This window comes from Tachypleus tridentatus, unplaced genomic scaffold (genome assembly GCF_004210375.1).
Source record: "Tachypleus tridentatus isolate NWPU-2018 unplaced genomic scaffold, ASM421037v1 Hic_cluster_2, whole genome shotgun sequence".
NCBI lineage: Eukaryota > Metazoa > Arthropoda > Merostomata > Xiphosura > Limulidae > Tachypleus > Tachypleus tridentatus.
The window spans coordinates 26,095,847-26,122,226 of NW_027467782.1; the positions used below are offsets into that span (position 1 = coordinate 26,095,847).

General features: G+C 32.0%; 1 protein-coding gene across 15 annotated transcripts in view; it reads left to right on the forward strand.

Moving 5' to 3' along the window:
• LOC143243048 (dynein axonemal heavy chain 7-like) overlaps positions 1-25,287 on the forward strand; it is a 30,626-nt gene extending 5,339 nt beyond the window's left edge. For 3 of the 15 annotated variants that reach the window (XR_013023797.1, XR_013023798.1, XR_013023799.1), the window contains exons 3-8: positions 8,516-8,699; positions 12,179-12,334; positions 20,053-20,264; positions 22,981-23,059; positions 23,947-24,078; positions 24,542-25,286. Coding sequence is in view for 4 of the 15 variants with exons in the window: in XM_076486681.1 (XP_076342796.1) it covers positions 8,622-8,699; positions 12,179-12,334; positions 20,053-20,264; positions 22,981-23,059; positions 23,947-23,988 (567 nt within the window). In the remaining 11 variants the exon portion in view is untranslated. The other 12 variants (XR_013023806.1, XR_013023804.1, XR_013023802.1 and 9 more) reach the window with 10 other exon arrangements.
• The last annotated feature ends 1,093 nt before the right edge of the window (positions 25,288-26,380 follow it).

Genomic DNA, 26,380 nt, shown 5'->3' on the forward strand with positions numbered 1-26,380 from the left:
GTTATATAATGTAATAATAACACACACACAATATAATTTCATGTTGTTTAATGTTACACTTGCAAAAATATTTATTCCTCAACATATTTTTTCAACAAGTTATTCAACAACATTTTTATTTAGATATTTTGTGTTTGATATAGTTATTATACCTGATTTTATTTATAAATTAATTTTAAATATTAAGTACATTATCAGTTGCCATGTGTTATATTCAGTTTTATTTTTCTAGTTATATTTATAAATGATGGTTTATGTGTATGCATACATAGGAAGTTATATCACATCACTGTACATACCCTAAAATATCAGTTTTCATACTATTTTCAATAAGAATTTGTATTGTTCATTGCAACCTTCAAAGAGTGAAAATGTTTATACTGTCTCCTAGTCTTGAAACTCCCACCTACTTTACGTTTCAATGTGATTCAGCTAATTTCCTGTTTACTGTAGTTCACATTCTTCAGTTCTGTATTAGTCAGAAAAGAAGCACCAGAAGTGTGAGGAGAGTATAGTATCTGTCAGAATTATGTTTTCACTGTAAGAAAATATTAACATTGATTCGATATCTTACTGAAACTAACGTAACAACAGGAATGTCACTGGGGATCTCACATTGATTTGGTTTAGGAACCCAGACAAGCAGTCCTCGGAAAATGTCCAAAGAATTTGGTTGGAATGTTATTTTTGTAAGAGGAATAAGCCAGTGAGAAAACACACTAACCAGGTATATTATTCTTCCATCTTGAAAGTCAAGGTCACTAAATTGTATGTAAAAATGAGTGTGACATTCTTAACTGTAGATATGCTGTCTGGTTTATCTTATTTACCAATACATCTAGACTGGTCCATCTCTTTTTCTGTACCAGACCTCCCAGGAATAAACCAGCTGGAGAAAGTATGATGAGGGTTCTTTAGTCAACTATTATTATTTGGTTGGTCAAATTACTTTCTAAAACCAATTCCCTCACAAAATAATCAGTAGGATTTTGTAGATTATGGAATACTCAGCCAGTTATAATTTTCTCTGATATGGAACAAAGGATATAGGAATGGAAAGTACATGTGCAGCTAGTTCAAAAGTCACATGTAAAGCAAGAGAGTAGCAAAAGTGGGATGATACATTTGCTTTCTAACAGTTAGAGTGGACACCACCTCCGAATTGTTAGCTCCCTATATAGTTCTGCATTCGAAAGATGCATTTTTAAATGACAGAAATTTACTTTGGTTTTTGACTTATATTTTAAAGCTTATGAACTTACAAGCTGGTATTACTATTTCTGTCTCTATTGTGATGGAAGAACTACCTCACCTAAGTCAAATCTCAGTAGTGGCTTGGTAAAGTAGTTACATGTTGATGACGTGACAGCCTATTTTCATATATTAGTGATTTTCATTATGTAGCCTACAACTTCATTTCCTATGGTTTTAATCTCTTTCATCTCCCGTTTTCAATGAGAAATTTAGCTTGTTTATTTATTTCCATCTACTACATAAGGCTTTGTCAACTTTGTTTCCTCTTGAGGACAGTATTCAGCCATCCTCTCATTATGTGTACATCATTTACAGCTATGTTCCATTCTGTATCTTTACTTTTATCTCATGACACTTCTTAATTCATTTTTCATCACCAGTAATTTTTTGTTTAAATTTTTTCTGTTTATTATGGTATTGTTTATTAAACCCTAAACTGATGTTGGAAACTTTGAAATGCAAGAGTTTATGATAATTGTCTTTGAAAATCAGTGTCTAATAAGTTGTTCTGTAGCTGTAGATATGATTTTTCATCATATCTATATAATTTAAATGTGTGGAAATAGACAGGTATATGGATAACTTGGTATAATCCTGAATAAATTAATTTACCATATGAGCTGAAGGATGTGGTACAAAGACCCAAAAAGAGAGGCTTTTCTTTCTTAGATAAATGGTAAATGTATACAGATGTTGAGTATTCAACTGATACAAAGAATCTTGTAGAATAGATAGGGATTGATAGAGAATTTTAGTGAACCTACAGAAATCTTCCATTAATTCAATTATACTCAGTAACATGTATGAAAGTAAGTTTGAGTCAATAGACATAGACATGACTTTCAAAATAGAAATAACTTCACTATAAGACAGGTCAGAAGTGGATCAACCTAAAATAAAAGGAAGAAAATTCAGCCTCGTTGAGAAATGTTTTGAAAATTCTCCTCAGTGAAAAGGGTATTAAAATTCATATGAAATTCAAGATTCATTTTCATCTGGAGTGAATTTTGAAACTTTAGTTAATTAACAACTATATAATAAAGGAAACACAAACAAACAACATGCAAAACATAAAAGAACAAAAAAGGAAGATTTTAACACATCATCAAATGTAAAGGCCCCCCCCCCCCCCCCTTTCTTTGTATTATCTCCTGCTGGTTAGTCACCACAGATCTGATTTTGGAAAGTTAACATTTTCTTTCATAAAAAATTTGTTTCAATTAGATACTTAGCATTTCAGAGAAAGATTCCATATTCTGTTAGCATCTTCCTTAAGTATTTGCATGACACTAGCTTTCAGGCAACTCCCACCTAAACTTTCGTAAGTTCTCATGAATCATATTATTGGATAATGATGTTACTGTGCAGTAAAGGCCCTCTCTCTACCAATAGGAGAGTGATGTCAATTCCATGTTTGCTAGCCCCATCTGTACTCATGAATCTTCATTACTGATGAGAAAAGAAGTTGTAAGTATCCAAAACAAAGCATACACATCAGGAAACTTGTGAGTGAAGTGGCTATTTAATAGGTGGAAGAGGGTACAGATGGTTTACTATGAGGTACATCGCTCTTAATACATTATAATCTATAAAGCAAATTCACTGGATAGATGTTTATGAGGTCGAGTGTTTAAAAATAAAGAGTTAAAGATCTGGTACTTACTCTATTATTGATATATAAAATTACCATGAAACTGTCAGAATGGATAATAATCAAACCATCTACTAGCATTGGTAAGAAATGCAAACATCTCCGTTTGATAGAATAAAGGTCGAGCACACTGATGTGAAGGAATTGCTTATGCTGGTCCAGATGTCTGAGGTGAGATAGCTATTCAGAGATGTACCACAACCAGAAAGATAAGCATCTGTGAAGAGGTGTAGGTCTGGTTTGAATCGATTGTGATTTATGACATTAAAACTACTTCATAAGCAGCTGAAGCCTCAAATATTGATCAACATAGGGAATAGAACCCTGGATTTTAGTGTTATAAGTCCATAAACTTAAAATTGATCCATCGATAACCCGACAGCACAAAAAACTAAAGTAAATAGTTTACATCTGCATGAAAAATGTAAGTAACTTTAACACGTGAAACTGGTTAATGTCGTCCTTGTGTACAGTGAGCTAATAATATAAATCAGTCAGTTATTAAGTTAACTGGAAATTCTTTGTTTGACTTTTTTCTGTAAACCTCTACATGAGACCCTATGAGAGAAGAGAGGACAATAAATGTTGGTGTAGACTATATAAGAAGACTTAGGATATGAACTAAGAACGGTGTTTGTATATAGTGTTAAAGATTGTTGATAATATTTTATTGAAGAAGGGCTTATTTCTGGATAAACAAGACTGCTTAGTGTTGGTGTTATTATTTGGATTATTTCATGACTTAATATTTAGAGATTATTAAGTTCTTCATAATTATATTGTTAAGTGTTAACCATTTTTTACTTCAGTATTGGTAAAGTGAAAAGACAGTGTTTGTTTATGACAACTGTTTCATATGAATCTGGTTCATTTTCTGTCCTTTTAATGGTGTAATTCAATATTTGAATTTATAGATAAGTAAATTTTCACTCTTTGAAATTAAACACTCGCTATTCTCTAGTACTTTTCTTACAGTAGTTTTAGTTTTGGTTTTTATTGATATAAAAATGGCTTTACTTTCTGTGTGCATATGTGTTTATTTTTTATTTCTCAGCTTTTTAAAGATTGTTTACCTTGTGGAACCACAACATGAATTATGCCTGCTGTTTAAAGTATTAATAATTGAATGTTATTAGAATGATGACATATTGTAACTTTCCAAATCACTGAATAAAATTCACAGCACTATGTGTTCGGACTTACATTGCTAGAAACAGGATTGAATACCCATGGTAGGAAGAGCAAACATATCTCATTGTTTAGTTTTGTGCCTAACTTTAAACAAACTGAATAAAATTCAACTAAAAGCTTTTTTATGAATAACTCTTTCAACAATAGATACATTTATAAAACAACACAGAGATATGGGACTGATAGCAGTTTATTATATATATCTGTAAAATTATCAGACAAAAACAAAATAAGTACTAACACAGCAGATATATATCAAAATGTATTTTTAAAAATTATTGGTGTATGTAACTGTACATAAACGTTATAAAGTTTATAGCCATTATTTGTTTATACAAATGTACGTAAACATTATAAAGTGTATAGCCATTATTTGTTTATATAAATGTACATAAACATTATAAAGTTTATAGCCATTATAACCTATGATGTACTCTAAAGACCCCTGGTAATTAAGTAGGGGTACATTGACAGCTGTACATGGTATGTACGTCATCTCCAATTAAATTATGGTTGATGTAATAACTATTTCAAAATTAGCCCACAAACTATCTCTACATATCTTTTGTCATTTTTGTGATGAGAATACACCTCACTGAGTGTGTAACCATTCATAACTGATACATCATTCAGTTTACCACATAAAGTCTGGCTCTAACAGTCTGTACATTGACACATTATCCAGTTTCCGCTATGTCTGGTAAACAAATGGCATTGTTAAGACTGGTTCTCTGGTAATAGTTTTAGTTGTGGGTGATCTAAATTGGCAGATACTGGTCATCTGTTTGTGTTTTGAATGAAGCTGTCCGGATGTGTAATATTGGTTTGGATATAGTGCTACATTCATGCTAATGGTACGTGTAACCAACTTGTATTAACCTGCTCTGATCGGCCAGTTTTCATTCATCTGATGGTTTTTCAAGTGGTAAAGCATCGATATTTCTTTACTGAGGTCTGGACATTGTTCACAAACAATTTGAAATACTTTAAATGCTGTGATTGACTTTAAAAGAGGCAAGTGAGAGAAGCTTGTGCAAATCTAGTGGATATAGTGTGAGCTTAGATAATCAATTTCAGATCATAAGTCCAATCATCACATATCTGATTTGGATAACAATAAACGTTCATTAAAACATTAGTTTTGTTACCATGGCTGGCTGGCATGTTAGTTTTGTTACCATGTTAAAATTACCTGTTGGTAATGAAATAAGCAACATTTGAACAAAATATTTGTGATGTTTTACATTGTCAGATGTGTGTTTTGGATTATTTGGTAAAGATGGTAAAGCCATATCATTCTACATAATGATATAAACAAAGTTATTTCTATTTCGTTAGATCACTGTGTTACCGAGATCAGCAGTGTAAGTAAGTACTGGATCTGATCAAAATTGTCATCAGTGTAAGTTCTGGATCTGATCAAACTTGTCATCAGTGTAAGTACTGAATCTGATCCAACTTGTTATCAGTGTAAGTACTGGATCTTATCAAACGTGTCATCAGTTTAAGTACTGAATCTGATCAAACTTGTCATCAGTGTAAGTACTGGATCTTAAACAAAATTGTCAGAAGTGTATTCACCCTGATCCTGAACTCCATATCAGTGAAGTTGTGCTGTCTGTGGTCCCTGAGACAAGGTTCTTGGAACTTATCTTTGCCTGTATGCTGACCTTTACACCACATGTGGGTCAAATGTATAAGAGCACTGAACATCCTCTGTGTCCTCTCTTCCACCACTTGGGCAGCAGATCGACGTTCTATGCTAAAGATATGTAGTGCTCTTATTAGATCGCAACTTGACTGTGGATTATTGATCTATAACTCTGTCTGACCTTTGGCCTAAAAGATGCTAGATCCTATTCATCGTTGAGGTCTTTGGCTCTGCACTGGGGCTTTCAGCACTTCCCCAGTTCAGAGCTTATACATAGAGTCTCATGAACCTTTTTTGCACCTCCATTGTTTGCAACTGTCTTTACAATATGCTTTGATACTTTGTTCCTCACCAAAGCATCTCATCTGGGGTTTTGTTTTCCTTCCTTGTTGGGCCATGCTTTTTCAGACCAGATGGTCTGCCATTGCTCCTTTTGGCATTCATATCAGGTACAGTTAGATGAATTGGGTCTGTTCTCAATAAACATTGCTGTATCCACTGGTTAGCCCATCCTACCATGGCTTCTTACATTTCTTAATTGTGACTTATCTTTAAATCATCTGAGAATAGTAGACACTCCTGATTGGAAATATTGTCTGCAATTTGCTGAACATCTTTTGAACCATCCTTCCATTCCTATTGATATAGATGGTTCAAAATCAGGTGACTGTGTTGGCTCTGCCATGGATTGTTGTGGTTCGGTGGTTGCACACAGAATCCCCACTACAGATTCTGTGTTTACTGCTGAACTGTATGCTATTTCCCTTGCCCTGGATCACATAGAAGTCAAGCAGTAGTCAAACTGCACTATTTATACTGACTTGCATAGTTCTCTACTGGTCCTAGAATTGCTTCACGTTAATTCACACCCTGTTCTTGCTGATATTCAAAACCACTGGCCCATTTCTCTTTAACATCTACTTCTATCCAGTTTTTCTGGATACCAGGCCACTTTGGTATTCATGGGAATGAGCTTGCTGACACTGCAGCTGAGTCTATCTGCTCTGGCTCTATCACCACTGTACCTGTCCCATACATAGACTATGGTCCTGTATTCAAGACTCATCTCTGTGCCAGCTGGCAGTTGACTTGGGGAGTTAGCAACACAAAAACAAGCTTTTCCAAATAAAACATTATATTTGACTTTAGTCATCTTGCTTCCATCAGGATTGAAGAGAGTAGGTTGTTCTAACTAGACTACGCATTGGTCACAGTTTTTTAACTCATCATTTGCTTTTATCTGGAACTGATGCACCAGTGTGTAGTTTGTGTAACACTCAAATTACAATAAGCCACATTTTACTTTCTTGTCATTGTTATGACTCTCAACAACGGCACCATTTTAAACATGTTCTGTCCCAAGGTTTGTCCATAATGTTAGACAGTGATGGTGACACTGTCCACCTTGGTAATGTTTTTAGTTTTCTAAAGGTCATTAATCTTTTTAATTTCTACATTACACCTTTTTAATGTGGTTTCCTTTTAAAAATCATCTAGTTCAATTTAAAATTAGAAACTGGCCTAACATGAAATAACCCGAAGCTAGGACTGGAAAGGCCAATTTCAGGTGACTAACGCTGCTGTTCGAACTACCCATTAGTCATCCTGGCAAGGTATAATTATATCAGGTGACTGATGGTGGTTTTTGTACTTACCTGTTAGTCTTCCTGGTGAGTTATCATTATTACAGTTACACTACAGAAAGTCCTTTACAACTTAAATTTCTGTAATTTTTTCTTGACTTTGTAGACTAGATGTAAACATTGGTTTTATGCTATTTATGTTGTTTTTTTAACTTTGTTTTGTTTTACCTTAATTTCCTTTTATGAATTTTACTAAATTTACTTTTAACTTTTTACCAGTTGTTTGGTGCAGATAGCCTAGCTGCTTTGTGCCATAAAACACTTAATCAAGCAACAACCAATCAATAATGTAACAGTGAACTTTCTGTAACATTATGCATCTCTTGATCTCCACAAAAATGAGAAATTCATGAATCTAATTTAGAGAAGAAAATTGCAGTGATTTGTAACAAATGGAATAAAAAAGACAACAAATTCAACACTATTTATTGTATCAAGGGAAACTAAAGGATATTCTAAATGAGAAAGTTAAACTGTAGTACACATTTTCAGTATTTTCAGTAAGTATAAACATTGATAAGACTTCAAGAACCAAGTTTTGGCTTTCTTAAAAGACAGACTGCTCTCCTCCAGATTCAATTGAAGGCTTCATCATAACCATAAAATTTGCTTATCAGAAGAAAATTCAGAAAAGGGTACCAGGACATAGAAATGTCTTGTTTCTTGTGACAACTTCAAAGTATCCTCACAAACACAAGGTCAAGTAGAATGCAATTAAACTATCCCACAAATAGTACGTTGTCTTCTTGAAATATTGAGTCACAAAGAAGTAACACCTCAGGTTTGATGTTTCATGTGACAGCTACCAGGTTTAATCAGAATTTAAAAAAATTAAAGATTGTTGTAAATAATAAATACTATGGGAAAGAAAGATATGTAGTATTTGTATACTTAATCATTCACATGTAAAATATAAGATAATGAGTTCTTTAAGAAAGCAAGTTTTTATATCCTCAGTTATAGAAAATGTGGGAAGATCAGAACATTTCTTAAAATTCTGTTTATAAAATACAGATTTGTAAATCCTTTTTTGCTTGTTAGTATAATAACAATAGGTAAACTGAAAAGCATCAACTCAGATTGTGATGTTTACAACGTATTAATAAGTAGGTTTTCTTCTTTCAGGTGGTTTACAGCTGTACAAAACACAATTCATCAAGGTATCAAGCAGAAGCATGTTCCGTCTCCCACTATTCAGCTTCATCTGCAGTCTTTCTTTGACAATGTAGCAATGCTAATGACTCTGCAACTCCAATCTCTCTGCAAGGTGTTTATGGAAAAATACACTGAATTTTTATGCAGATCTAAGGTAGTTATGCCAATATTTGCCTGACATTTTAAAGAAAGATGTTTAATTTATCTTTAGAATAACATGGGTTGCCCTATTTCCTATTTGTAAATGCATAAACAAAACTACATTTTGTCTGTTATAAATACATAATTAATTTTTACCAAAAGAATTGATTATCTGTAAAAGAAAGTTACCAGTAATACAAAAAATGTTTAAAAAAACGTGTAACTATAGATTAAATGTTTTATTGACATCTCATTGAACTGAATGTGTTAAATACTGGACCTGGAGCATATAAAGTTGAATAACTCTAGAATTTACAATCATCTAAACTAAGACTGAAGTGAGAAACTGAGCAGTGGACACTTCAGAATAAAAGACTCATTGAATGATGAATGGATGCAAAGAAAATACAAAACACTCCTCATTTATGATCAACAATTTAGGCTGAACAATCAACCAACTACATCACTGCATCTCAAACTATGATTAACGGATCTTGCCTGAGATGGAAAAATGTGAAAATTTCATTCAGCAAATAAGTGAAGTGGAAGAGTAAATAGTGTTCATAAGATAAATGAAAAACAGAAACTAAACCTGTTAGGAGTAAACCAACTTTCATAGCTCATTAAAGAGAATCTTCACATATGCAAAGCCACATGAAATTATTTCATAACAATAATTCGTACATAAATACTCCAGAGCTGATGAAGTGCTGTTGCCCAAAACATGGTATTCATGTTTTATCAATAAAGTTATTTTAAATTGTTGACTCTTTCAGCATTACTTTATAATCTATTTTGCATTTGTTATTTTCTCACCTGTACAATTATTTTATTATTAGAACTAATCGTTCCTTTATTATGTCATTGATGTAAATCAAAAAATGAGCAAAGGTTCTAAACCTGACTCTCACTTGCGATATTAATAGTGTGACTGAATTGTATTTACAGTAACAATCTACCATTCAGCTGCTCTTCTATCCAGTTAGGTAATTGTTTTCTAATACCTACAGAGATAATTCCTTTTAAATGTTTTATTTAGCACCTTGTCAAATGCTTTCTGAAGGTTAATATACCAAATCTACACTGTTATCCTCATCTACATAAGCAGTAACCCTTTTAAATGACTTTGTAAAGCCTCTATTATCAGACTTTCTTAAATATTTTTCACAACTGATGTAAGATTAATACACTTATAATCACTGGGAGAATTATTATCTCTCATGAAAAGAGGAGTGAAATATTAGCTAACTTACAATCCTTTGGCACCTGCCCACTATTCAAGAACTAACAAAAATAGTAGCAAGCAGCTTATATATCTAATCCTTAACCTCCTTCAAATTTCTTGGTAAATATCAAGCCCAGTAGCATTATCGTTCTTTAAACTGCTCAATGTTTTCTAAACAAGCTCAGAATTAATGAAATCATCTTTTTCAACCTGTTCAAGATTAGGAATACCTTTTAAATATTCATTAATTAAAACTGAAGAAAAACAAATTTAATAACCCAGCCTTCTCATAATCATTAAATATAGGCCGATCTCTATCAGTCCTAAAGGGTTTTACCTTATCTGAAGACTTTGTTATATTTCTTGAATATACAATGCTTTTCTTTAATTTTATCTCTTATACCCTTTGTGAACCAACCTGATTTTTTATTTGGAGCTACCCTTTTCTTTCTAAAGGAATATGTTTGTTTAATTATTTTCTCTGTATTTACCCCACAGACAATCCTATTCACATACTTTGTTAAGGAATCACCCATAACTACAATCTTCTTAGGTTATCATCCACATCCTTCTCTGTTTCTTTTGTTGACTTTCTCTCTAGTAGTTCCTTGTATATACAATTCAATGAATAAAATATTTTGTTCAATAGAACAGGCTCGTTACAGTTACCTCCACTGTATAATACTCTTCCTAACTTTCTGAAAATCATTGTTAGTTGATGTACCCTTTCTTATAAAAGCTTAAGCCCTTGCTGCCATCTCCCACAGTTTACACATCTCTTTATTTATAATAGTGATAGGCATAAGCCTCTTGTGTCTTTCTATTTTTTTTAATCTTTTGAAATTCTTTTTGAAGTGGTTAGCCTTAGCCAGTGGAAAGTTGCTACACAACATTTACCAACCCATTTACAATGTTTTGGAGGTAAAACATCTGAATTATAAAATTCAAGTTATCGTTGTAGTCATCTTTGAATATCAAAGTTAATGTTAACTGACACTATCATACAACTCACATAAGATTTGCATTAAGAATAAAAGTAGAAAAACTTTAATTTACACAAAAAGAGAAACAGTCCTAAAACATTTTTTTCTGCACTTTCAAAAAAGGTTTACAAAGAAGTATACAAGTGCAAGAACCACAACACACTGCTGAGTATATATTCTTCAACATTAAAAAAAAAGTTAAACTACAGTGATACAAACTAACAGCTTTCAGAGAAGAAGGAAAAACAATTTTGGTTACTTTCCCAAAACATTTTTGTGTATACATGTATTATGATTGTTTCTCTTGTGTGTTTTAATTCACTTTTAAATTTTGTAAGCTTGATTAGCTTATAATTAGTATGATTCATTTCTTTTTTTTTTATTGCTTTACCTAAAATAGCATAATTTTATGTGTATTATGTAATTTCAATGACCAAGCTTGATTGTCTTGTAAAAGAACTTGTACCTTTAATACATTCCCATGTTATTTTCTAAAGTTTACCACAGAAAAGATATTTTCATTGTTTACAAAAAAACCAATGGAAAATTTCTTTAAAAATTACTTTAAACATTGGTTTTGTTGTTTATTTAGCATTGTAGAAAATTTACTTCCAAGTATGGGCTAAATATACTTTTCTTTCTTCTTTGTGGATAAAAGTTAGTCAACTAATCTGAGTATAATGTTTATGAGTTTTAGACATACACCTTAAATTACTGTCTTGCAAATCATTTTGTACTGTTTGTGTTTATATGTGATGTTCATTACAGTATCAGAACTTTGTTTACATTTTTTCTTAAGACTTTGATTATTACTTCAGATAAGATAAAAATTTAAACTTTATTATTCCACATAAGATAAAAATTAAAACCTATTAACTGTAAAAATAATGCTTTTCATCACCACACATACATAAGTAGAAAATGAACACACCCATTTTCTTGTACAGTTCAAATCCTTTGCTGTACAAAAATATATTTTATACAAATTGAGAGTTAAGTATGGTGAGCAGTTAGTTTTAGTTGATAAGTTCTGTATAACAGAGGACTGCATTTTAAAATACATGTTTGCATACCTATACAACCTTCATGCAGTTGTTTACTTGCTTGTCACAAAAAGAAAAAAAAGTTACAGATTAGTTAGAAAACATTAAAATATTTTCTAAACTTTTACAAATGTGTTTTTAGGCTTTGTAGAGTAGATAAGATGCAACCATCCAGTATGTTGCACAAAAATATCTATTTCTCTATAGAGTAAAATTTGTATACATGTCTTTTTTGTTTCAGGAAAATCACATGTTTATTATAAAATTGGTTGCAGTTGGACAGCAGATCAAACTTGAACCAACTCACCATGATTTTGAAACATTTTTGCTGGATATCTTGGATTCTTTGCTTCATTCTGTCAGAATAATTCCTCGAGTTGAAAATCATCTGAATACAGTATGTTTTGGCTCTCAAGTATTATCAAGACACAGATATTAACTGTTCTCAAAGAACAATTCCAGCATCTTCAGAAATACATGAACAACTTTAATAAGTATCTTTACATTTTAGATGGTGAGGTATGTTTTCAAGTTATTAAAGTAGGAAATTTATTTGCATCATTTGATCAGTGATCATGTTAAAATATAAAGAATTAACAGTTTTTTCTATTATATTTAATCATTTTATATTTGATTATGATGGCTAACTATGGGATAATAGAAAAACTGCTTATGTTTGTGCTGCCTAACATGTTACTTCTAGTGGTGCAGCCAAGTACAAAATTCAGTATGGACCCACAGCAATATTGTGCACAGGATGTACACTGTCCTTTTGAGACAAATTACAGATTAAAAACAAAAACTCTACATATGACTTATTTAGACATGGGAATAATCATGCAGTCTCTAACTGAGTAGGCTTGAGTAATGTGCAGAATGGTTACAGTCATGCCAAAGCCATCCCATGCTTATGATTTTCAAATATCTGATATATCTACTCAGCACACGGGGAGAAGACAGTAGTCCTTAGAAAGTAACATACAGTGATTAGATCCAAATGCAAGCCCACCAATATCACTCCTAGGAGGGGCTAAGAGTACTTTCAGAGTTAAATAGATATCAGTAAAATAGTAGGTAAAATACATAGTGGCCAAGGGGGATAACATAGAGAACTAAGTTTATGTGCTGATCCATCAAGACTTTCTGTAGAGGCCCTGAAGGTGCATGTCAAGTGTAGGTGAGAAGTGTATATGCACAAACAGCATTTCTGCTTGATATATATATGTATGATAGATGTAGTAAACATTTAAGAGCATTTGTAAAATGGATAAGTTATTCTAAATATATTTATAATTACAAAACAAACCTCAGCAAAACTGACTGAATTCTAACTTTTTAGCAGTCCCCAAACCCAGTGGGTCAGCAGTAACTTTATGGATTTAAATCTCTAAATTCATGAGTTCAATTCACTACAGTGGACAGAAAACACAGTCCAATGTGTAGGATTTTACTAAAACAACAATAAATTTTTTACTACATTTCTTCATTAAAGCTTTTCTCCCCCCGCTAGTACAGCGGTATGTCTCCAGATTTACAAAGCTAAAATCAGGGGTTCGATTCCTCTCAGTGGGCTCATCAGATAGCCCAATGTGACTTTGCTGTATAAAAACACACACACACAAACTTTTTTATGTATTCTCTTCAGAGGCCATTATTATCAGATATTTTTTGCTATAATGTGTTTTTCTAGTTTAAGAATTTACTGAAGGCCTTTGTAAATAGAACATTGTGGAGACTTCAGGACCAATTAAATAATACTAAACATTTGCTAGATGTAAAGAAATATATGTTAATGAACCTCACAAGACAAATTAACAAGAATAATTAAATATTGTGTAAATGACAGCAATATAGCAGGTTAATGTAAAACAATATGAAGTTCTGCATTGGACTATGTTAGAAGACTATATTCTGAGAGTAAAAATTTTAAATACTTTTGTTACTTGATTTATTAAGTGGAATATTTAGTGTCTGATATTTGTGTCTGTGTTACTTAAGTGTTTTAAAACCAAAAAAATCATAATGTCATTTTGTTCATTAACACTACAATGTGATTGTGTTAGTAAACAATGCTCTGTGTCTTTAGAGAGTTTATTATGTAACTGTGTTGGTAAACTCTTGGTTACATAGTAATATTTGTATTATTTGATAATTGAGTTTAAAGCAGACAGTGTGATTGTATTAATAAACTGTACTTTAGCAATAAATAAGTGTTATTATATTATTAACATATTGTATTATATGTGTTGCATTGTTTTAATAATAATTATTCCAGTATGATCTCAAACACAGCTATATCACATTTCTTTTGCTCTTTGAGCATTGTTAAAAACTTTTCTCAATCAGTGCACCAGTCTATATACCCCTATCAATTTTGCACCATTTCTGAACATGTACATATCATGCGACTACTTTCCACCAACAGTATTGTGCTCCCTATATTGAAGCAGCTTAGCTCTTTCTGCCATTCTCACTCAATCCTCACTTTTAAGAATTGGCAGATTCTGAAAGAAATACACAAGAAAAATGTTAACTTCTGATGTGGTCTTACCTCCTTTCACACCTTCTCTATTGGTACAGCATTGTTTAGTTATGTTTTTTTGCATGCTACTGAAATATAAGAGATCTCATGAATTGCAAACATTGTGTCAACTATGCATTTCCTGTTACAGTCGAAAATGTTACTGTTAAACAGCTTCTCAGGAATCAGGTTAGACTTCATCTGCAAAGAAAGTTTGTCTTAATTTGCAGGAAGCTACGTTTGTATGTTCAACAGTTATTTCTTCTTATTTTTCATGTGGCATTGTTTCTGAGAAAAAATACAATTAATGAGAAAATAATTTGGACTCTTTTTCTCTAGTAGCTTATTTTAATCTGTTACACTGTACACTTCTTAAAGAGTTTTCACCTTCCACCCATTCCTGTACTGCAATGTCATTCACAATGTCATTTGGTGGTGAATTGTTCTTCCTGTCCTTTCTCATGTTGCTTCCAGCTCTATCAGGGAATCCATGATAAGTATTTCAACATGAATGCTTCACACCTGGTTAATACACTTGTAGCTTGGCTCCAATACTTTTTGTGTGGCTTTGTCCTTGTCTAAAAATGGAAGAATTAAGTATTTTGTGTCATCTCTGTTTAGACTTTGCTATGTTAGAAATTTATGTGTCATTTGTCATCTAAGTGTCTTTAGAGGCATTGCAAATGAGATATTGATTATTACTTTGTTGTTTTTCTTTGCATATTCATTAATATTAAATACTGTGTAGACTTAACAAATTTCAAGGGCTTGTTAGGTTATTTTCACTTAGTTCTTTAACTAAGTATGTTTAAATTGATTGCAAGTTACACATGATTACTACTTGTAACATCTTATTTGTTATTCCAGCTCTCAAATGGTGCAACAGTATGTCTGTGGATTTACAATATCAGAAACTGGGTTTCAATACCCATGGTGGACAGAGCATAGATAACCCATTGTGAAACTTTGTGCTTAACTTCAGACAAACAATTCTTATTATCTTTTAATAATTTTCTTCATCAATCTTAACTGTGTGCTTCATCATCTTAATTTTTGTTAGTGTAGGACTTAAATGTGTCCTTTTTCTTTAGGTTAATTTAGAGGATTTGTGAATTAATATTGATTCTTAATGTGTTTTCTAGGTAATTTTTATTGGTTTGCACATTTTTTTTATTATTTTGTGGACTATGCCGATTTAGATGGTTTGTCTGATATTTATCAGTACTTTTTAACTATATATGTTTAAATAGCTTGTATGTCACATATCTTTACTAGTAACATGTAATTCACTAATCTATAAGAATGATATTTTCATTGTTTTTATCTCCATGCTTTATTCTCATAATTTTCTTCAGTGTTGGATGTAATTATGTGTCCTTTGTCATCTAGATTACTTCAGATGAATTGTAAGTTAGATGTGGATTATTAATGTGTTTTCTAGGTAATCTTAATCATTTTGCACAGTTATTATTATTACATATTTTGTGGGCTAGATACACTTAGATGGTTGTCTATTTGATACTTATAAGTACTTTGCTAATTAGGTAGATTTAGATAATTTCTAGATTACATACCAGAAATAGGTACTTGATTGTTCTATTTGAATAAATGCTGTTGTTTTTTTGTAATTCTTCACTATGTGCCTTATCATACTAATTTTGTAAACTTAGAACTTAAATGTTTGTTTTGTTCCATCACTGACATGTTTTATTCTTTCCTGGTTACAGAGCTGAGCTTTGCTTTGGTTTTTTTTCTTATGTTCATGACACTAGTAATGTCATTTTATCTTTGTAATCTACAGCTTGGAGTTCTTCTTTTCATATCACCATTCTCAAGTTTTTGGCAGTTCATCAAGCTTTATCCTACTTTCTTCCTCTCTCTATCATGGAGTGGGTGGTAATGTTACATTCTGACATCTTCACTGTAGTAACTCGTATCACAGAGCCAGGAAGTAACAGTTCAAGGTCTCTGTGTTTTCAGATCCTAAATCTCTTTTCTGGGCCCACAATTACCACTTTGTGGTCTTCACTTGCCTTTTCTCTCTAAATCTGGTAGTGGATTTTATCTCCTCCCAACAAGATTCTACATGTGGAATAGTCTCTTAATCTACAGGCCTGTAGGTGGATATGTTCTCAGTTGGAGATATCTCATTTATGCCTTTCTCCACTGGATCACCAAATTTCCTTTTCTTTCTTCTTCTGTTTATTATCCACTAACTTTGGGGGGTAGTCGTGTTCAGTCAAGTTTGGAGAATTCTTCACAATTATGCTTAATATCTTATTTGATATTCTTTCAAGAGTTCTATTTTTATTCCAAACCACACTATGTCTTGTTTTACTAGTGGTTCTGTCTTGGCCAATATAACCATCATTCTCACTGCTCCAGCCTTTACTTGTGTAACCTTTGTCTACCCTTAAATCTGTATTCTGTTGATTTCAGTTATATATTGTTCGTCCAGATGTCACCACACTCTGCCTTCACACATGGCTTTTGTCAGGTGCATTGTTTCAGCCCAGGGATTGACTCCATGTGTAACATCTTTTTTTTTCTTGTACCCTTAGTCCTTCTTTCATGTCCATTTACCACATAGGTGAGAGTATACCTTAAGACTTTGATCTATTTGTTGTGATTTTTTTCCTTTCTACCCTTCTGTTCATTCTCTTTCCTTGTTCTTCACCTGTTTGTTTGACAAAGGGTTCTCCACGTTGGTCATTTCTAGATATCTGATAGACTTGTCAAACACATTCCTTTTCTGCAGGTTTTGTTTTTCCCTTTCATTTCTCTCCATTTTTATTATTTCAAGTCATGCATCCTCTATGTTCCTATAATATGCATGATTGGGATCTTAGTGTGATTCTTTACATCTTTACCATTCTTACTTTGAACTTTCATTTTCATGTTCTATCATCCTCTTCCCCCCCCTCAAGATTTTATTTTCTTCTCCTCATTGCTTATGGAAATCACAAATTAGATATTTCTGTTTTCAATGTTACCCACTTCTTCTACCATTTCTCTTATGACATACTGCTTAACTGGTCTTTCATCCCTAAGATTTGTGCTGCTCATGGATGCTGTTTGACTATCACTTTCATCTTTCACTGGTGCTGATGCTGATCAACTTTTGTATAGTTCTCTCCTTATGATTTTATGTGGTATTACCTGACTACTTTTGAGGTTCAATTTCCCAACTTTTATACCCTGGAAACCTTTCATTTTTCATAATAACTTATTAGGCTGGTGTATTCTAACTCCTCCATGGAAGGCCCCCACCTCCACAATGTGTTTTCTCACCTTATTCATCATTTTGTCATATCTTTTTGCCTGGTCAGATATGCACTATTGACGTCATGATTACATTATAACACTCACTGTAGGAATGGGATGTTTCAACAATACCACTTGTAGCATACCCTGTGGTATGTATATGTATATATCATTTGGAGACCATCACTCATGGACTTCCTGAGTATAGCAGAAGGGGATTATCACCCATGCTTGCTGACCTTTTGATTGCATTAATTGGGAGTGATATGCTTTTAAAAGTAGGAATTAAAGATACCCATTGTACTTTCTCTAGTGTGATGGTCCTCTGGACTCCCCACCACATTTAATTCCCCCTTTTTTCTTTCAGTGTAACATAGGAGTTCTTACCCATTTCTTAGTTTCTGAAAAGATTGATCATGAGTGAGACTAGAACTTTACCAGTTAGAAGAGGGCAAGGCTGATCTGCCTCCTTCCATTTCCTCTGGATGCTTTTATCAGGTGGACTCCTGTCAAAATAAAGTAACAAATTGGTTGGAGCAGGCCCAGCCTATACAGAATCCTCCTCTTAAAACTAGGTGCAGGATGACACTCTCCTATTCTTATAGTTGTTTATGGTAGAGACTCCTATTCTCATTAATTTTGGTTGCAGGAGGTTCTTTTCCAGCTCCTACAATTGAGTTTGGGGGACTTCACCTGCTTCTCAGTGACAGATACAGGACATAAGTGCACTGTTTCTTGTGGTTGAGTAAGTGTTACAAATCTTCCTAATAATTCCAGATGCTGGATATCTCTTTCCTGTATTTATGACTGGGTAATGAACGATTTCTGTTCGTGACACTGGTTACAGATATTGCTTTGTTCATGAGGTTGATTTGAGGCAACCCTGTAATGCTAGTTTTGGTGTATTATACTTCTTGTTCCTAATGTGGTTTTGGGAGTTTGTCCAGTTTCAGCCAGAAGCTAACTTCCACTTCTTAATTCCTGTATACTTATGATTAGGTTTGTTACGTATATATATAGATAACACAGTCCACGTGGCTTAGCCACGTTTATGTTTATGTCATAATTTATCTTTTTTTCATCATCAACCTTCTAATGCCAAGGACAAGTCATGAAATCTCATTTGTCTGGTTGAGATTGCACGTGTATGTAGCTAATTCTGTTTATATTTTACTGTGGATTACACCTATGTCAGATTCATTTACTACATCATGAGCAAAGAGCATACCTGTTCCAGAAGTCAGTATGGTACCTCATAAGTGTGTTTCATTTTCATCTCAAAGCACATACATTCATTCAGGGGAGTCACTTTCCACTTGGTTCCCACATTGTATGCTAAAACTTTGCACTGTTGAATTCAAGTTTTATATGAAAGGAGGTAAGACCATATTGGAAGTTAACATATTTCATGCACTGAAAATGCATTTCTGATAGCTGCTTACTTCCTCTACCCTTGGCTGGTGTTCTTCTTTTATAACCTGCCATGAAAGTGAGGATTGAATAACAATAGCAGAGGGAGGTAGCTGCACAAATGTAGGTGATGCAAAAAATTAGTGGAGAGTATTCACATGATATGTACATGTTGAGGTATCATGTGAAATTGGTGAAGTATATTAACTGGCAGGCTGATCATGAAAATGTTTTACAATGCTTAGAGGGCAGAAAAAGGTTGAGATAGCTTTATGTAAGACGAAGTAAGTACCTATTTATAATACATTTTCAGTGTATGAAAAATGTCAACTTCTGAACTTTAAAAAAATAATTTTTTTGCATTTTGAATTTATAATTCTGTGTCTAAGGTTTACCAAACTCACTTTTATTATTGATTCAAAAACTATTTTTCTTTCTTTGATATAGTAAAACTTTTGCAATAAGTCATATACATGCTTTTTTTTGCAAAGTTTTCCTGTAAAGATAAATTCTCTTCATTTACATTATTAGACGTATATGAATACTTTTAATTTGATATTTTATTAAGTTTATTAGATATTAAATTTTTCCATCGAAACCTTCTAGTTCTTTTCCACTGAAATTTCAAGAACCTTGTTATGTGATATGCAGGTCTTTGATTTGCACTACCTAACACTGTTTGAACTTATTTTTAAGAACTTCATTCATTGAAGTGTTCAGTTAGAGATGTTAGTAAAGAAAAGAAGGAGGTCCTAATTTTAAAATAGTTTTTGCTATCCTAAAATATGTTTTAAATCTGTAAATTTTGTTCAAATACAGTTTTATGATAACATTTTTTATGTATTTTTTAGTTTATTATTTTTTTATTTCCCAATAATGCATCTTCATTAGACTGAAAAAATCACTGTTTAATATGTTAGAGTGAGAGCAGCTTTGAAGTATGGAGAAGACAGGTTTATGAGTATAAATCCTGGATCAACAAATTTATGTACACTGCAGACAAAATTGTTGATCTCGGAATGTTCCAGTTGGATTTTCGGGAACTTTATGAGTCTTTAGCTAGCCAAACAGAGATCCTTTTGGAAAAGTTATTGAATAACATCTCAAATGAGCACCAGGAAGAAAGTAAAAGGTAACACCATAAAAAATTTAAGCACAGACTTTTTTAATGTTATAAATTCTAATCTAATCAGTTTATCAACAAAAAGCATAAAATGAGAGGGTATTAGATACATACTGTTAATTTAAAAAGTGTGTAGCATTTTTTTTATTGCACAGTAAATATTAATTTACACTAATAAGTACCTTCACAGTTATGTCATCTAATATATTATCTTATCTACTTGATAATAGTCATTTTATAAATTTATTAAAATATTTTAAAGTTGATAACCTATCCTGACATAAAAAAGATAACGAATAAAAAATGATGCATAAGTTGTTAAGTTGTATTTTTGTAAAATCTATTAAACAGAAGGAAGTATATATAGAAGGAAGTAGGAATCTATTGTTTATTGGGTTATTATTCTCTACAAATATTCAGAAGAGCTAAAAGGTAACACTGATAATTTGTGAAAGACAATTTTAAAACATATCTGACCCTTACAAAAATTATGTATGTTGTAGTCGAAAGCCAACTAGTTTAGAACTACATCAGTTATTACAGATCATAATTAAAATGAAATGCCTTAATGAAAGTCAACCAGTATAAAAAAAAATTGTAAAATATACTTACTATTGTAAATCAATGAACTAGAAAATGAAATCCTAAAATAATTAGATTGTATTGAGTCATTTGTAGTACTCTTGCTATTTATGATTTTTATTGATATAGAACTGCAACTTCTTTTAACTAATAAAGTCTTATTTCATGGTAATAACTATAACCTTTTTCGTTTGTTTATTTATATCACTTCTATTCTTCACCTTCAGGTTTTCACCCTAATAAACAAAATATTAGACTTACACGATGACTGGAAATTCTGTACAATTGAGAAAAGCCTTACTATTATTGTTGGATTAACATGTTCATCACCAATGAAGTACTAATGAGTCATTTCTATTAATCAGGCACTAATGATGTGTTAACACATCAATCAGCAAAGATGCTATAACTGTGTGTAAGCAAACAGATAAACAGTCCTTTAGTATTGTACAATGATCATGCATGTGTGTTTCCCTCTTTCAAATAGTAGAAAGTATTTTTTACTAAAATTTCAGTTCACATGACCTGAGATTTCTGCAGTGCCTTGTTTTGATTACTATTATGGCAACAAGATAGCAAAGTTGTTTAGAGTTTTACTCTGAATGAAACTGCAAGTAATTTACAAAATTCCAATGCACAGTCATTTGAAGAGGATGAAGTAGGTAGTAATTATGAACCTTGTGAGCCTGATGATTCAAGAGGACTGGAGTGTAAATACTAGGGTTTTTTTTTCAAACTGCTTCATCCATGACAGATACAATAACCCAGACACTGACAGTGCACTGGAATACTGGTATAAACTGACAGGTGGCTGATTGTTCGAGCTAAATGTATCAGTCCAACTAATATTTATTTTATTGCATAGCCTCAACTGGTTACAGGTTTGTTACAAGAGGCTGTTCCAGTTGGAATATTCAAACTGCTTATTGTGGAAAATTTTTTGAATAGGATGGTTGCTGAAAGGAATAAGTTTGCTGAACAGCTATTGGAATTGAACTTCCTGTTTTTAATGCCTCTTTGACACAAGTACCGTGTTTACTCGCTTATAAGACGGGGATTTTTCCTCGAGATTTCGGCTCAAATGGGGGGCCTGTCTTATGGCAGGTCTACAGACATAGAAAATAAATTTAGTTCACTCAGTTTATCAGATCGTTCCTCAAATGCGAATTTCAATTCCATAGATGGGAGTGAGGATGATGAACTTTTCAGTGAGTTTATCGGCGGCAGAGATAAGAGCAGGAGGAGAACACAGAGGAATGTGACCTACGATGATGGATTGTCCGAGGAGCAGTTTTATGAACTGTTTGGAGATAGCGACAACGTAATAATTTGAAGGCTTTTGAATTTCATAACTTGCATACTGATTTGCTGTGTTCTATTAAAGTGCAGTTTGCTTAAACTCTTTTAATACTTTGAAGAAATGTGGTTTAAAGTTAGCATAAGCGCATACTTTGATACTGAAATATGTTGTGATAAGTTTTGTGCGTTAGATTGTTCTTTGTTATGTGTTTTAAATATGAATATTTATCATACAGTAAATAAAATAGTTGATGAAATTCCATTAAGCGCTTGAACACGAGTTTGATTTATTCATTTATTTTCACTTTTCTATCTCTTCTATTTTTCTCCTTCTAATCTGAAATCGAAATATCGTATCTGAAACCCAAAATTAGGTTTCTATTAATTTCCATTTTTTTCACTTTTCTCTCGTTACCTGCTTTCCTTCCTTCGTCTTATAAAAGAGTCTAAACAGAATATTGACAATCTCTCAGGTGAAGTTGGGACCCGTCTTATGTTTAATAATCTTATAAACTAATAAAACGGTAAGCAGTAGGAGTCACTGTACATTATTGGCTTAGTGTATGAGATATAATTACTGTAGCAGTAAGTGTATGAAACCACGTTACACTGTATTCACTGTGTTTGCACAAATGATTGACACACAAGAACACCAAGAAGTAATGATTTATTGTTAAAGAAAATACACTTTGATTACACAGATGTGAAAAAACTAAACACTTAAGAGAAATTGTTTGATTGCTCTATATATTTAACATGCAATTTTAGAGTTTTCTTCATAAATGCCTACTTTTATTTAATTTTAACTAACATGGCACAACATGTATAAGTTTTTATCTTGTAGGATTTGTGATGAGTACAAACACATTGTAGATAAAGCTTTAACCATTCCAAAAAGCACTCAGGAGTTGATGAACTCTAAGGTAAAAAATGAAAATAATATTGACATTTATTACGTATGTTACATATTATAATTTATCTATTAGTCTACAACTAATTACGTCACATACATTACATATTACGATTTCAAATAACTAGACATTTTAATTTTAATTTACAAGATAATTAAATGTCACTATGTATTAAATTTACAATATTTGCCAACAGGATTAATACACACAAGTTTCTTAACACAAACCAATTTTGATATACAAAAAAACAATACAATTTATAATAACAGTTATTAAAAAATAATTATGAGAAATAATTATTTATATACTAAAATTTTACAAACTCACAAACAATATTCAGTCTTCTTTCTAGTCTGGAACTAGATATTTCATTAATAGTCCAGGCCCACAACGAATAAATTAGTTTTATGTTGATACACATGCATTTCATTTGACAGGAATGCTAGCTAACTCTATTTGTGGTTAAAGTAAACTGCAAAAAATTAATTTTTTTTTGTTACATAGTTAATGGTCATTCTCAATTTTTTTTAAGTACAGATATAATCATATACATGTGTATGTGTGTGTATTGTTTTCTTAAAGAAAAATACACATAAAGATAGATATATACATGAAAAAAATCCAAAAAGGACTATGTTTGAAATGATAGTGTAATAGAAACATGTTATACTAAGGAGTAATGTTTACTGTGTTTTTAGAAAAACTTAAAGGTAATGTTTCATAAATATAAAAAAATGTTTGATAAAATATTTTTATCAAATTAATTATATTCTAATGATTTTTTCTTTGTTAAATATTACTTTTATTTTATGATAAACACTATATATACCTTTATATTTCATATACTATATATTTCAAATTGTGAAGTATTTTCACTTTTTTATTTTTCATTTTTACAGAGAGTGGGAACACAAGTTGTTGATGTTAGGAGAGATAATTGATGAGTGGTTAAAAGTTCAAGCTACATGGCTATATTTAGAGCCAGTCTTTAGTTCCCCTGATATTATGGCTCAAATGCCAGAGAAGGGAAGGTATGCACTACAACTATTTTAATATTTCCTTAATGTTTTTAGAATTTGTATAAGTAGTATTTTATTGCTTGTGTGAAGACAATTTATATATTATTCTTTTATCTCTGACTTTTTTATTCTCTTTATATACATATTTATATATATAGCTTAGTATTTTAAGCATCAAATATAATTATTAGTGCTTTGTGTAATTCAATTATCTTCTTATACTTATTAGTTGAAATAGAAAAATGTAGTTGTGATAAAAATAAAATGCAGTTATTAAAAACGTTTCATACAGGAAAGAAATACAAATAGAAAACATATTTTTATTTGTTTAAATCTATTGTTGCGGGTAGCACCACCTTTAAAATAATTTTGTGGTACATTTAAACTTTAAATGTGTTCCAACATCTTAGATATAATTATTCAAACAATTATATAAAAAAAAACATCATCTTAATACTCTTATCATACAATACAGATGATTCACAACTGTAGACAAGAACTGGAGAGACACCATGAAAGCTGCTGTTTTAGACAGACATGTTCTGGCAGTTCTCCAGGTTGAAAAAATTTAGAGAAACTAAAGAAATCCAGTGAGTTGTTGGAACTGATTCAAAAGGTAAAATTGCAGTCCTTTTTGTTGAAACTGTTTAATATCATTGAGAAGATAACTGTAGTATACTCAATGGCAGTTTTCACCTCTGGGACGTTCCCCATCATAAATTTAAAAAAGTATCTATAAAAATATTCAAGAAAACAAAATGGTCATAAATTTTCACTACCTAACTTAAATAAAGATATATACACATATAAATCAAATAAACAAAATAGGTAATTGTTTTTTTGATTTGTTTATATTTTATAACGTTAATATGTCCTGCTAAGCACTCAGCTGTTGTCACCTTCACTTCACCACTGATATATAATTTTTATAGAAGTCTGGCCAACTGTTAGGAATACCCCTCCTTACATCCACTTCATTGCTAACTTTTACTCCAACTTTCACACTTCACATCTGTAAGCAAATTGCTAACATAAATGCACATGCCACTCATGTGCTAGATGCCATTTGTGGACCACTCCACTTTTTCTTGTGTAATTGCTTAGTTTTAAATTATATTTTGCTTTCCACAACATTTCAGTTAATGACATAATTGTTTTGCTATTATCAATGTGTTTTAAGTAAAGTTTTGTGTATATTTTACTTTTAAAATCAACAAAGTGGATTGCATATTTCCAAATAAGGTCAGTAAATTCACATTATTATTGCACTTGTGTTTAATTAAACCATCATTTTCTGAATTGTATTATATTAACACTGATAAATATTTTAGATAGTTCACACTTTTCACAATAATACATTCATTAATATAAAAAATGTCTTCTGAGACCATACCTACCTCTTCACACAGAAAGCAATCTTTCTTGTGCATCTGCCTGAGAGATTTGCATTCCACAATTCTTTAGACAACTTCAACCAACACTCACTAGATTTCTCATGATTTTCACCATTACATAATGATGTTATTATGTAATAAAAGCCCTCCACTAATATGAGCATGACATAACCTTCCTGTGCACTGAGATTTTCCACTGAGATTCTTCATTAATCTTCCTTAGCACTGTGTGTATTTGATGTATTTTGTTGTATTCATAACTTACAGAGGTTTGCAATCTAATAAAGGAACTTTGTTTTCTTTAGTTTATCAAACTATGAACTTTCAAGCTCATGCAATTTTGGCATCTGCTGAGATGAGGAATAACCTTGCAATAGTCAATTTCCTAATTTGGCTACTGAAAACATGTTAAACATAAATGGCATGATAGCCATTGTGCATAGGGTAGTAGGTTTTATTATGCAGCCAAGAATTATTTCCCCTCATTCTGAGAAGGAATATGATGAGAAAGACAACTTTTACTGTTTGTCTCCCCCTTCTGGTTATGCTTTGAGAACATCTCTTGTCGTTGAGGAGAATTTTCAGACATCCTCATGCTATTTGGACTGTATCACTCTATCTCTCATTCCATTTTACTATATTTCCCATTCTCTACGTCACAACTCCCAACTTAAATAATTTCGATTATTTTCCCATCTTCTGATAATGATGTTAATATTGCTTCCTTTATAGATCTACCCCATGCCAGTGATCTTTCTTGTCCTTCTTGCTTTCTAATTCCTTTATCATGGCCTACAGTTAACTGAACTTCCTCCTTCTAGAGTCATAGACCTTGAAATCTCTTTTGCCTGTTTGGGAGCAAGCCCACTGAGGTCAATTTCACTCTCCAGTGCTTAGTTCTCTTGTCTTTGCTTAATACT